A 14660-nucleotide genomic window follows, 5' to 3' on the forward strand; every position below is an offset into this window, starting at 1 on the left:
CCTTATAGAGATACCTTATAGATACCTTAGATATGATTTCTGTCTTTATTGTTAAACTCATTGTGAAACATGAACAAACACAAACAATAAACTCTGCAGAACTTTCTTTTATTATCCAGTTTGACAGCGAGTCACAACGGCAAAAGAACATAAATAAACTACTTTTAAGTAGATTTTCTTTTGGGCTAAATTACGTGGTATCAGATCGGTGCATAACCTCCAGTACCCACCGAAACCGTAGGCTTTTCTGATACTGGTATCGGTATCAGAACATCTCTAGTTTAGTTTGGTTTAGTGTATTTATATATACACTACCGGTCAAAAGTTTGGGGTCACTTAGAAATGTCCATTCCAGACAGAATAGCAGCTGAGATCAGTTGCATTGTTTGTTTAATCAGGGCAGCAGTTTTCAGATTACATTATGTGCATAATGTCAAAAGAGTTCTCGACTGTAGAAAGAAGTGGCTGATCTTTAATGTAAATATCTACATTGCCCATTATCAGCAACCATTCATCCAATGTTCCAAAGGCTCATTCTGTTCACTAATCTGATATCATTTTAAAAGGCTAAGTTTGAAAACATTGGAGAACCCTTTTGCAATTATGTAAGCACGTAATGTAATCTGAAAACTGCTGCCCTGATTAAAAACACAATGCAACTGATCTTAGCTGCTATTCTGTCTGGAATGGAGTAGAATGGACATTTCTAAGTGACCCCAAACTATTGACTGGTAGTGTGTATATATATATATATATATATATATATATATATATATATATATATATATATATATATATATATATATATATATATAATATATATTGGAACATCTCTATCTTTGTCCTGCAGATCTCTCCGTTCATCCTCAACACCGTAATGACGATAACGGCCGCTATGGCCGCGAAGCAGCGAGACGAGCAGAGTAAGGAGCCGAAGATGGACGTCGGCAACCTCTGGTCCGTCATGAACATCTACGGCTGCAACTATTGGTTCCTGGGAGTGGACCTGGCTGCCGAGGTCACCGAGAGCTTCAGAGAGCCGGACGGGCGCAGCGAGGGCGAGAGATTCACCGCCGAGGTCAAGGTACGACTGTTTTATTCTGAAGGTTTACACGGAGACAGCCAGATCCTCTAGAGAAGGTTTTATTCTGAAAGTTTACACGGAGACAGACAGATCCTCTCGAGAACGTTTTATTCTGAAGGTGTACAGTGATGTGTTTCCTGTTGCTGTGGTGTTGTCGCTCCGCAGGTGGTCCAGGTGACTCTGGAGTCCGGTTTGGGTCACCGGACCGTCCCACTGCTGCTCGCCGAGTCCGCCTTCAAAGGATCGGCCAAAAACTGGTCGTCTCTGCTGCAGCTCAGAGCCGACATGTCGCTGGAGGTGAGAGCTGATCCACCTCAACCCAAACCTAAACCTGAACTCCCACTGACACACAGGGACAACATTGATCTTTCAACAGATGGATTCCTTTTAAGAAAAACATACACCAGCAGAAATAGACATGAACTCAAACAGCCGCGCCATTCTTTTGCGTCCAATTTCGACCAAACTTTTGCATTAAAATGAGAAAGCTTTATAGTAAAAGATAATTTGTTGAAAGGTTGTGTTGGACATTTAATGTATTTATGGATTACATGTAAAATCATGTTTGTGTTGCCTTCACTTTTTATTCTACATGATCTTTTTATGACATGCAGGTGAACTACTTTAACGAGATCCATGCGGTATGGGAGCCGCTGCTCGAACGGGTTGATGCCGGCAAACGCAGATGGAACCTGGAGCTCGAGGTAAATCTGTTAGCTCTGTTTCTGACACCACGCAAGTTTATTCTTCTGAATGTCGATCACAGGAAAGCATTTTCACTGCAGATCTGATGATTGAACTACAAACTGAGACATCAGACTTTGGCTTCGGTGTTCTGGTACACTTATTAAATCCTCGACAGAAAAAAAACATCACAGGACTACTGAGATGTAGACTGTCCATTGTACAGGTTTATCATCGTCCATTCTGTACACTAACAGTTTATGCCTACCATCCTCTAGCAGACTGTGAAAAGACTTTGAAAAGACTAAAGTCTGTCACCATCTCACATCTGAAGACAATCTGTCATAATGTCTCTGAGTTTTTAGTCTCAGACTAGAAGATTTAACTGCCACGACTTCAAATTGAGGATGATATCAAACACGTTTGACTTTGTCTGAACGTCCAGACAGGAAAAAGACTGAGTTTTATGACCTTGCACCAAAAGATTGCGACGACGGGTGCGCCCCAACTCTATGAAGACTCTCAGAATCTCATTCCCAGATTGAACATTAGTTTGAGGCAGAGGAGCCACGAAAACTGTTGAGTCTAAGGTCGGCATTAGAGTAGTTAGATTAGATAGATTAGTCTTAAATTAGAGTGGATTCAAAGCCTGAACATTTTGCCGTAAGGTGACAGTTCTCCACTGTGCTGCCCAGTTGTGTTGTGAAGGATAATGTCAGTTTTATATCCAGATTCTGCATTAGCAGTTGATGGTTAAATAAAATCAGTTTGATTAGAAACAGCAGTGAAAACACTTGATGAGTAACTTATCTTTCATTGTTGTCTCTGTTCGTGCAGATGAAGAACAACCCAGTCATGGACAGAAGTCCTGTTCACGGAGACGACTTTGTGATTCTCCCTGAACCTTGCACGGCCGTCAGTATCTGCTCCAAAGACACCATGAACATCACCGTGTCCCAGTGCAGCCTCAGCGTCCTGCACAACCTCGCCAAGGTACCGTTACACATCATAACGTTTTCTAAAGCCTCGCCAAGGTACCATAACACATCATTAACGTCTTCTATAACCTCACCAAGGTACCATAACACATCATTAACGTCTTCTATAACCTCACCATAACACACCATAATGTCTTCTATAACCTCACCATAACACATCATAATGTCCTTCACAACCTCACCAAGGTCTCCATTTGATTTGAGTCGATTGAATATCGATTCGATCATTTACAACACCGTCATACATGGATATGAAAGATCTATAAGACTTTCTTCTTTCCTGCCTGTGGTCATTCAACTTCACAACACCTCCCTCAGAGAGTCACACACCCCCTCTCTGTAATCATCTCATCTCAAACATAGACAATCACTTCTCTTTTTTATTGCACTATTTGCACATGTATATATATGTACATTGTACATTTCATATTTTATATATTATTACTGTATATTTGTTTTTATTATATATGTTAAAAGTCTGGATAATATATGTTGTTTGTATACCTGGAGTGGTAACAAAAATAATTTCCCCTGGGATTATTAAAGTATTTCTGATTCTGATTCACCTGATAAATTATCTGTTAAACCATCAGATGTTTAATTCATGGCTCAATTCAAACAGGATGTAAACTTATTAGTCTCTCCCCGTTCACTACAGGACACACATTTGTACTGAAATAAAGTCCCATGGTGGACACAGGAAGGGGCGGGACTTCACCTGTCTATTGATTACTTATAGACATGATTGATGTATGTTTTCCGTGTTGTGTTCAGACGTTCTCTGAGGGAATAGTAATGTGTGTTTGCTGTGTTGTGTTCAGGCGTTCTCCGAGGGAACAGCCTCCACCTTTGACTCGTCTCTAAAAGAGAAAGCCCCGTTCACCATCCGGAACTGCCTGGGGACCCCTGTGACGGTGCAGCTCAGCGCCAACCTGCGGCCGGTGGCTTGTCCGGCGCAGGAATCGCTCCTCCAGCTACCGGCGGGACAGAGCGTGGACCTGCAGCACTCGGCGTACGAACCGGCGTCCCGGGGAAAACTGTCAGCTCTGCAGCGGCAAGAGAGCTGCCTGTTCCACCTCACCATCGGTCAGGACCGCCCTCTTCCCTTTTCCTATCGTCCTTGCCTCGTTCCTTCCCTACTGACTTCCTTTCTTATTTCCCTTTTACCATTCCTCCTTATTTAGTCTCTCTTTACTTCTCCCCAACCCTAAGCCTAGCCCTAGTCTGTTTATTGAGTAAAACAGATGTGGGAATAAAGATTAAAGATAATGTGTGTGTGTGTGTGTGTGTGTTTGTGTTGATGTGTGTGTGTGTGTGTGTGTGTGTTTGTGTGTGTGTGTGTGTGTGTGTGTGTGTGTGTGTGTGTGTGTGTGTGTGTGTGTGTGTGTGTGTGTGTGTTGATGTGTGTGTGTCTGTGTGTGTGTGTGTGTGTGTGTGTATGTGTGTATGTCTCTCTCTCTCTCTCTCTCTCTGTGTCTGTGTGTGTGTGTGTCTGTGTGTGTGTTGATGTGTCTGTGCGTGTGTGTGTTGATGTGTGTGTGTGTTGATGTGTCTGTGTGTGTGTGTGTGTCTCTTCGTGTGTGTGTGTGTGTGTGTGTGTGTCTCTCTCTCTCTGTGTGTGTGTGTGTGTGTGTGTATGTCTCTCTCTGTGTGTGTGTGTGTGTGTGTGTGTGTGTGTGTGTGTGTGTGTGTATGTGTCTCTCTCTCTCTCTCTCTCTCTCTCTCTCTCTGTGTGTGTGTGTGTGTGTGTGTGTGTGTGTGTGTGTGTGTGTGTGTGTGTCTGTGTGACCCTTCAGTTCCCTCTGGCTACAGCGAGATCTCCAACATGGCCGTGGACAAACCAGGTCGTCTTCTCTACAACGTCCGGAGTCCTCTGCAGCAGGACGCTGTTTCTGTCCTGCTGCAGATCGACGCCGCAGAGGGGAACAAAGTCATCACCGTCCGCTCGCCACTGCAGGTCTGATCCCCCCCGGGCAGTCTGATCCCTCGCCACGCAGTCTGATCCCTCGCCACGCAGTCTGATTGCCCCCCCCCCCTCGCCAGAAACGAAGAAATTAACCCTCATGTTAGCCTACGGTCAAATTTGACCCATTTTCAAAGTTTTTTTATATCAGAAATATGGATTTCTTACAACCAAATTACCCAAAAATAACATGGATGCATGATGTACGTCGTATGCAACCCATATAACAATCTTCGCAGGTACAATTAATGATCACTTTCATTGAATTTTGGGTGTTTTATTCAATTTTATAGCATTTGAATTTTTTTTTAAGTGGTTTCAAAACAGTATCAAGACTAAAGTTTGACATAAAACAGTCTGTTATTCACTCAACATCCTCTGATCTTAACTATTAGTCAACAAAATGCATAATTTCTGCTTTTTTAACTCAAAAATTAGGTATAATTTCACTTAAATTATTCCTAATTTAACATTTAATTAAATGTTTAATTAATTTAACATGTTAATGACCATGAATTTAATAAAAGCGTTGAGAAAAGTGACAAACGTGTGTGAATTGTCAAAAACACTGGAAAAAGTGCCAATTTTGACCCAGAAGGACAACACGTTCATGGTGGACGGGGAGGGTTAACCACAGTAGCATTACAAACCATTTACCATTTTAAAAATACCTCTAAAATCATATTTACTTTCATATATTGAAACAAACTTTTGGACACAGTATGGAAGTGATTTGAAGTTAGCCCTGAACATTAATATTATTATTGTTGTTATTATTATTATTATTATTGTTATTATTTTATAATCTCTCTGGAGTTTATTAACAGTGGTTTGGGTTTTCAGATCAAGAATCACTTCTCGGTGCCGTTCACCGTGCTGAAGTACTGTCCCGTGTCCCGGAGTCTGCAGAGTGTGGGACAGGCCGAGCCGGAAACCGAGTTCCATATCGCCTTGGAAACATACAGGTAGCACCGGCCATGACACATACAGGTAGCACCGGCCATGACGCATACAGGTAGCACCATGAGGTAGCACCATGAAACATACAGGTAGCACCATGAGGTAGCACCATGAAACATACAGGTAGCACCATGAGGTAGCACCATGAAACATACAGGTAGCACCATGGGACATACAGGTAGCACCATGGGACATACAGGTAGCACCATGAGGTAGCACCATGAAACATACAGGTAGCACCATGGGACATACAGGTAGCACCATGAGGTAGCACCATGGAACATACAGGTAGCACCATGGAACATGCAGGTAGCACCATGAGGTAGCACCATGAAACATACAGGTAGCACCATGGGACATACAGGTAGCACCATGAGGTAGCACCATGGAACATACAGGTAGCACCATGGGACATACAGGTAGCACCATGAGGTAGCACCATGGAACATACAGGTAGCACCATGGGACATACAGGTAGCACCATGAGACATACAGGTAGCACCATGAAACATACAGGTAGCACCATGAGACATACAGGTAGCACCATGAAACATACAGGTAGCACCATGGAACATACAGGTAGCACCATGAAACATACAGGTAGCACCATGGAACATACAGGTAGCACCATGAAACATACAGGTAGCACCATGAGACATACAGGTAGCACCATGAAACATACAGGTAGCACCATGAGACATACAGGTAGCACCATGGAACATACAGGTAGCACCATGAGACATACAGGTAGCACCATGGAACATACAGGTAGCACCATGAGACATACAGGTAGCACCATGGAACATGCAGGTAGCACCAAACAGTGCTTCATGTTCGTTTCTGTGAGATATTAATCCTGTAAATAATTATCTAGTTTCTTCTCCCCTCTGAGACAGGAAACTGAAGATCTTTGAGTTGTGGACAAAACAAGAGCATGTCATCTTAGGCGTTGGGAAACACTGATCCACATTTCTCACCATTTTCTGTACCCCCCCACACCCTCCCCTAAAGATGCCAGCTGTTTGTGCGTCCAGCCGGCCATCTGGACGGGCAGTATGGCGCCTCGTCGTCCTGCGTGGCGTGGAAGGAGCAGGTGCACCGCAGCTTGGAGGTGCGTTCGCTGCTGCAGTGTCCGGCGAGCATCGGCGGCCTGCTGCCGCTGACAGTCAGCACGCTGGCCGTCCCCGACAACCTGCAACACATCGCCAGCCATGGCGAGGAGGGCTGGGACCCCGCTTACATCATCCACTTGCACCCTGTGGCCACACTGAGAAACCTGCTGCCCTACGCCGTCCGCTACATGATGGAGGTACAGACACACAGATACACACACACACACACACACACACACACACACACACACACACACACACACAGACACACACCCAGATACATACACACACAGATACGGTCAATCTGCCCTACACCGTCCGCTACATGATGGAGGTACAGACACACAGAAAACATGCAGACACAGAGTCAGAGACACTCAGAGACAATATTTAAATTAAAGATCATGTGGAGGATCAGATGATAAAAAGATTTAAGTAATTTAATTCCTCTGCAGAACTCAGCGGACTCGTACGATCTTGAGGAAGGCAGCACGTCGGACCTTCTGAACGCTCGCGTCTCTGGCGAGATCGTGTCGCTGGCCCTGATAAAGTACCAGGGCCGCGACTGGCAGGGACACCTCCGTATACAACAGGAAATGCCTGAGTTCCTGTCTTTGTGTCTGTTCTGTGACTCGGACGGCAGCATGACGCTGGACCTGAACGTCCACGTGGTGAAGACGGCAGGCCGCCTGCTGCTCTCGCTCTTCAGCCCGTACTGGATCATCAACAAGACGTCCCGCGTGCTTCAGTACCGAGCCGAGGACGTAAGCCTCAAACACCCCGCTGATTGCCGGGACATCGTCCTCTTCTCCTTCAGGAAGAAGAACCTCTTCAGCAAGAACAAGGTGAGACTAAAACCTGGACCGGTTCAGACTGAGTCATCTACAGCAAGGTGAGAATAAGACCTGGACCGGTTCAGGTCATTAGTTTTCTGTTAGTACCACAGTCTTTTCAAACATTTAGGGTTTAAATTTGAAATATGTGTTTGTACTTTAACCTGAAGTCTAATAACAAACCCAGGCACAGTTTCTGATGGTAAAAGTGGATTCACACCGTTCAGTTCGTTAGCCCCAGCAGAAGTGTTGGTATTGGACTAGTTCATCAGATAGTTAGCCCCAGCAGAAGTGTTGGTATTGGACCAGTTCTTCAGATAGTTAGCCCCAGCAGAAGTGTTGGTATTGGACCAGTTCATCAGATAGTTAGCCCCAGCAGAAGTGTTGGTATTGGACCAGTTGTTCACTGTGTTGTGTGTTTGTGTTACAGCTCCAGCTGTGTGTGTCCACCAGCTCCTGGTCCGATGGTTTCTCTCTGGACACCGTGGGAAGTTACGGCTGCGTTCGCTGTCCCGCCAACAACATGGACTTCCTGGTAACTAAAATGGGTTAGGGTTAGGTTAACCTACGAAGGATATATTCAGGGATTTAAGCACTGTCATTCGTGATTCATAGAACCGTACTTACATTCGTAACTTTCGATATCTTAGGCCTTTATGATACAAACTGAATATGTGAACAAGACATTTACTGGGTTCAGGTGTTAGTATCCAGATAAACAGTTTGACTTTGTGTCTGTGTTCAGGTGTTAAGATAAGATGAGATAAGATGAGATAGACTTTATTAATCCCGCACTGAGGAAATTCCTGTGCTACAGCAGCTCAAAAGAAAAAATGTACACACATCAGAATAACACAAATACACATTAAGTGGACATAGGTGAAAAAATATACATTAAGGATAAGAAATAAGATGTACAGATGAGGTGCAGATAAGGTGCAGATGAATATAAATGAAATATTGCACAGTTGGACGTGACACAGAGTAATAAATAATAAAGAGTAGTGCAGAATATTGTCCAGTGAAGAATCCTATTGCAGAAACAGCGAGCAGTGCTACATTATGATGTTGTATTAAAGAGTCTGACTGCTAGTTAGTATCTAGATCAGCAGTGTCAAAATCAATTCCACGAAGGGCCACGCTGGAAAATAAGAATCACATCCAGGGCGAGACATGTTTAGGTTATTCACATGCTATTATTTTATGGTAAAAGTCAAGCATCTTTTATTGTATTAGTGTATGTGTCATATAATCGTCTCACTTACAACTTGGTCGACATAAAGACCCAACAAAGTCAGCAAAAAAAGTAACTTAGCCATCTAAGAAAAACATTGGAAAAAGTGGCAAAAAGGTCAGAGAAAAAGATTGAAAAAAGCTACAAAAACTATGTGGCCCAAAGTCTATTGTGAACCAAAATTGATTCATCAATCAATCAAATCGGGCCGGATCAAAATATGCGAGGGGCCGTATTTGTCCTAGATGAACAGTTTGACTTTGTGTCTGTGTTCAGGTGGGCGTTAGTATCCAGATGAGCAGTTTTAACCTGACCAGGATCGTCACCATGAGTCCTTTCTACACTCTGGTTAACAAGTCATCGTACGAGCTGGAGGTGGGAGAAGTCAGCAGCCAGAGCTCCACCAGGTGGCACTACATCTCCTCTACAGAGGTAAATACCACTCCTCTTCATTCAGTCACCCATCCCATAGACAGTCAGTGTCACACTGAATCTGTCGACAAAAACTCCAGCGGTTAAAAACTGACTCAGTTTTTAACCGTTGCCAAGCCAGTGTTTAAGCCCACAGAAGCAAGAAGTCCCACCAGACTCCATTTAAATAAACAGCAATTTATCATCGTAAAACACACTTCATACAAAGTGGACAGAAACTAAATAAAACTATCAGAAGCTGTCATGGTTCATCTTTCCACTGTTCCAACATCTACCAGTCTGGTGGGTTTGGTGATGGTGATTTTGGGGCTGTTTCATGTTAAACTAAAAGGGTCTTACTCTTTAACTAAAAGGTCTATCTCTGTAGGGATCCATCCCATAATGTTGTCAGACACTTAGAATAATAATCTGAGTCTGTCAGCAGCAACAACAGAACTTTTAGTGACTCTAACTGCTGCTGAACATTAGTCCTGTAGGGTAACATTACAGCTTGTTACTAACTGCTGCTGAACATTAGTCCTGTAGGGTAACATTACAGCTTGTTACTAACTGCTGCTGAACATTAGTCCTGTAGGGTTACATTACAGCTTGGTTCTGGTTTAATACTGGACCAGTTTCACAGATTGTTGATCCATCAGACACTCAGACACACAAAAAGACATGGAGTCCAGGTTGGGGGCAGCCTCTAGCTCAATTCCTAATTCCTAACCCGGGTTCGAATCCGACCTGAAGCCCTTTGCTGTGTGTCATCCTCCATCTCTCTCCCCCTTTCACATCTATCCACGGTCACTACAATAAAGGGAAAAGCCCCAAAAAATAATCTTAAAAAAAAAGAGAGTCCAGGTTGATAAAAAACAGAAGTTACCCTTTAAAGGTGCAATTTGTAATACTGACAGCTAGTGTTTAAAATAGTTACTGCAAATTCAAAAATACTGGAGAGAGTTGTCTCCCCCACCCCCTCCTCCCCAGACTCATAGTTCAAGGAGGTTGTCAGGCTGATACCGCAGCATCCACAATAATGCTGCTAGACACTTGTCTCACATAGCCGTAGCGTTAGATGCTGGCTATATTGACAGTCATAGAAGCCCATGCTCACGCGGAGCTCTGCACCCAACTGACATTACGGTAGGAACCACTAAAAATACCACTACCTCGCTGTCCTCTCCACCCGACTGAACACACTTTATTGGCTTAGAATAACGGCAACAATCTCTAAACACACTGCAAACTCACGGTCCTCTCTTACCGATTTACAGCCCCCCACTCTCAGCTTAAAATAACTCACCGTTGTCGGCTACGGACGCTGAAAGGGCTACATGTTGTAAACAGCCATGGCCACTTGCCTGGTCCTCCACTAACGTTAGCAGTTAGCGGGGTTAGCCAGGACCAGTCAGGACCACTTTACTGGCTGTGACTCAATTGTTTGTGCGAGAAACCAACTCGGGTACTCTCGCTATATAATTCAATGTGAGTACACAAATGTTGAAATGCCTGAAAATGCCCGTCCCTTGTAGCCATGATAAATTAGCCTGAAGCTAATGCTAAGCTACCTGCCGTGCCATGCCGTTTTATTTATGTCAGGTAGAATCTATCTCCATTGATCCTGTTAGTTTGTTTGCTGCTTTCATGGCTGTACTAACGTTCCAGCTGTAGTTTACTAGGTTCATGTGTTTACAGGTATATCTGTACAAACGTTGCAGCTGTAGAGTACTGGGTTCATGTGTTTACAGGTATATCTGTACTAACGTTCCAGCTGTAGCGTGCTGGGTTTACGTGTTTACAGGTATATCTGGCAACCCGGCCTGGCTGTCAAACTGGGCAGTTGATAACACAAACAGAAATTACATCACAGAACAGGACATTTCAAAAGGAGAAAATAAGAAAAGATAGTATTTCTACTCACAAGCCCCTGGCTGAGCGCCGCTACATTGGAGTTCACCCCGGTGGACGAGAGGGTCACCTCCCTACGCCTGCGGGTTGTGGGGGGGAAAACTCACACTGTTGTTTGTGCATATACACCAAACAAAAGCTCGGAGTATTCAGCCTTCTTGGAGACCTTGAATGGAGTCCTGCATGGGGCTCCAGTGGAGGACTCTATAGTTCTGCTGGGGGACTTCAACGCGCACATGGGCAATGATGGAGATACATGGAGAGGCGTGATTGGGAGGAACAGCCTTCCTGATCTAAACCCGAGTGGTTGGTTGTTGTTGGACTTCTGTGCTAGTCATGGATTGTCTATAACAAACACCATGTTTGAACATAGGGATGCTCATAAGTGTACCTGGTACCAGAGCACCCTAGGCCAAAGGTCAATGATCGATTTTATAATTGTTTCATCTGATCTGAGGCCGTATGTTTTGGACACTCGGGTGAAGAGAGGGACAGAGCTGTCAACCAATCACCATCTGGTGGTGAGTTCGGTCAGGGGGTGGGGGAAGACTCTCGACAGACCTGGTAAGCCCAAACGGGTAGTGTGGGTAAATTGGGAATGTCTGGAGGAGGCCCCTGTCCGACAGACTTTCAACTCACACCTCCAGTGGAGCTTTTCGTGTATACCTGTGGAGGCTGGGGGCATTGAATCTGAGTGGACGAGGTTCAAAGTTTCCATTTCTGAAGCTGCGGCGAGGAGCTCTGATTTTAGGGTCTTAGGTGCCTCAAGGGGCGGTAACCCACGAACACCGTGGTGAACACCGGTGGTCAGGGGAGCCGTCCGACTGAAGAAGGAGTCTTTCCGGGATGTGTTATCCCGGAGGACTCCAGAGGCAGTTGCAGGGTACCTAAGGGCCCGAGAGCTGCAGCCTCTGCCGTGAAAGAGGCAAAGCAGCGGGTGTGGGAGAAGTTCGGAGAAGACATGGGGAAGGACTTTCGGTCGGCACCAAGGTGCTTCTGGAAAACCGTTCGCCACCTCAGGAGGGTGAAGCGGGGAACCATCCAAGCTGTGTACAGTAAGGATGGGACGCTGTTGACCTCAACTTAGGAGGTAATAGGGCGGTGGAAGGAGCACTTTGAGGAACTCCTAAATTCAGCTGATACGCCCTCTATGTTTGAGGCAGAGCTGGCGGATGATGGGGGATTGTTGTCAATTTCCCTAGGGGAAGTCGCTGAGGTAGTCAAACAACTCCACAGTGGCAAAGCCCCAGGGATTGATGAGATCCGTCCAGAAATGCTCTGGGTGTGGAGGGGTTGTCTTGGTTGACACGCCTTTTCAAAATTGCGTGGAAGTCTCGGATGGTGCCTAAGGAGTGGCAGACAGGGGTGGTGGTTCCCCTGTTCAAAAAGGGGGACCAGAGGGTGTGTGCCAATTACAGTCTGACTTACTTCTCCAGGACATGAACACCTGTTTCCTGGGTGAAAGTCTTGTGTTTTCTCCTGAAACTGAAGGGGTATCACACTTCTCAGCCTCCCTGGTAAAGTCTACTCCAAGGTGCTGGAAAGGATGGACAGACATAATCGAACCTCAGGTTGAAAAGGAACAATGCGGATTCCGTACTGGTCGTGGAACAACGGACCAGCTCTTTACTCTCGCAAGGATCCTGGAGGGAGCCTGGGAGTATGTCCAACCGGTCTACATGTGTTTTGTGGATCTGGAGAAGGCGTATGACTGGGTCACCCGGGAGATACTGTGGGAGGTGCTGCGGGAGTATGGGGTGAGGGAGTCCCTTCTCAGGGCCATCCAATCTCTGTATGAACAAAGCGAGAGCTGTGTCCGGGTTCTCGGCAGTAAGTCGGACTCGTTCCAGGTGAGGGTTGGCCTCCGCCAGGGCTGTGCTTTGTAGTATTTATGGACAGGATATCGAGGTGTAGTCGGGGTGGGGAGGTGTTGCAGTTCGGTGGGCTGGGGATCTCATCGCTGCTCTTTGCAGATGATGTGGTTCTGATGGCATCATCCAGCTGGGAGGAGGCCTCAGGGAAGACACGGGACTAGGTGGAGGGATTATATCTCCAACCTGGCCTGGGAACGCCTCGGGATCCCCCAGTCGGAGCTGGTTAATGTGGCTCGGGAAAGGGAAGTTTGGGGTCCCAAGCTGGAGCTGCTTCCCCCGCGACCCGACCCCGGATAAGCGGACGAAGATGGATGGATGGATGGATGGATGGATGGATGTTTCCTTAATATCTGATGACGCATTGGTGTCATTTTTGGATTTATTACAGTAAATATATTACATATATCGCATATTTAATCATCACTTTTTAATGGCCAATCAGAATATTCACAAAGACCATGGTATAAATAGTTGTTGTTTTGTTAGTGTGTTGTTGTTGTTATTGTGTTGTTGTTGTATTGCAGTGCCTCCCTCTCTGGCCGGACAACAGTTCTGGGAAGTTGTGTGTACGTGTGGTTGGATCTGAATCCTCCTCCAAGACCTTCTTCTTTAACCAGCAGGACAATGGCACGCTGTTGAGCCTCGACATGGTCAGAGTCTCTAACGGACCAATCACATCACAAATGAGTTTACAACTACATCACAGTGTAGTTCATGTGTGTGTTTGTAGTTAATGTGTGTGTGTGTGTGTGTGTGTGTGTGTCTGCGTGCCTGCCTGCCTGCCTGCCTTCCTGCCTGCCTTCCTGCGTGCGTCTGTGTGTGTGTGTGTGTGTGTGTGTGTGTGTGTGTGTGTGTGTGTTTTCAGTGCGGGGGGATCATCGTGGAGGTTAACATCTCTGATCTCTCGACCATCATCAGCTTCACTGATTACTACGAAGGAGCAGCTCCGGCCCTGCTGCTCAACCACACGCCCTGGGTCACTATCAGCTACAGACAGAGGTCAGAGACACACAGAGAGACACACACACACACACACACACACACACACACACACACACAGACACACACACACACAAAGACACACACACACACACACACACACGAAGAGACACACACACGCAGAGACACACACACAGAGACACACACACACACGCACACACACACACGCAGAGACACACACACATCTTGGAGGGCACCTCAGGTCAGGCTCTAAGGACTGAGAGGTGTCGGCGTGGATCTGGGGCGGGTCAGGGCAGAACATTGTATAATGTTTATTTATTATGTGTTAGCTCGCCTCCACTCTGGACAGTTAAATGGAAACCTAATCCCCCTCTCTGTCTGTCTGTCTGTCTCTCTGTATGTCTGTCGGTCTGTGTGTCTGTCTGTCTGTCTGTCTGTCTGACTCTATCAGCGGCTCGGCGATGGAGCACCAGCTGAAACCCGGTGAGGCTCGGCGGTTTGCGTGGGACGACCCGGCCGGCGTCCGGACGCTGAGCTGGAGCTGCATGGAATATTCTGGAGAGCTGGACCTGCTGAAGGTCCGACACTATGGGGTTCACTTTAATCTGTTAATAAAAACCATCCATCAAACAAAAA

General features: G+C 45.8%; 1 protein-coding gene across 3 annotated transcripts in view; it reads left to right on the forward strand.

Annotated features, from left to right (window-relative positions):
• The window catches only part of vps13c (vacuolar protein sorting 13 homolog C), a 103933-nt gene that overhangs the window by 56887 nt on the left and 32386 nt on the right, over positions 1 to 14660 (forward strand). For all 3 annotated transcript variants that reach the window (XM_078244399.1, XM_078244397.1, XM_078244398.1), the window contains exons 52-65: positions 851 to 1084; positions 1250 to 1381; positions 1699 to 1788; positions 2606 to 2761; positions 3588 to 3852; positions 4563 to 4723; positions 5573 to 5694; positions 6701 to 6998; positions 7257 to 7646; positions 8065 to 8169; positions 9145 to 9300; positions 13589 to 13714; positions 13930 to 14063; positions 14476 to 14602. In XM_078244399.1, coding sequence (XP_078100525.1) covers positions 851 to 1084; positions 1250 to 1381; positions 1699 to 1788; positions 2606 to 2761; positions 3588 to 3852; positions 4563 to 4723; positions 5573 to 5694; positions 6701 to 6998; positions 7257 to 7646; positions 8065 to 8169; positions 9145 to 9300; positions 13589 to 13714; positions 13930 to 14063; positions 14476 to 14602 — 2496 coding nt within the window. The remainder of the gene's footprint in view (positions 1 to 850; positions 1085 to 1249; positions 1382 to 1698; positions 1789 to 2605; positions 2762 to 3587; positions 3853 to 4562; positions 4724 to 5572; positions 5695 to 6700; positions 6999 to 7256; positions 7647 to 8064; positions 8170 to 9144; positions 9301 to 13588; positions 13715 to 13929; positions 14064 to 14475; positions 14603 to 14660) is intronic.

This window comes from Sander vitreus, unplaced genomic scaffold (genome assembly GCF_031162955.1).
Source record: "Sander vitreus isolate 19-12246 unplaced genomic scaffold, sanVit1 ctg232_1, whole genome shotgun sequence".
Taxonomy (NCBI): domain Eukaryota; kingdom Metazoa; phylum Chordata; class Actinopteri; order Perciformes; family Percidae; genus Sander; species Sander vitreus.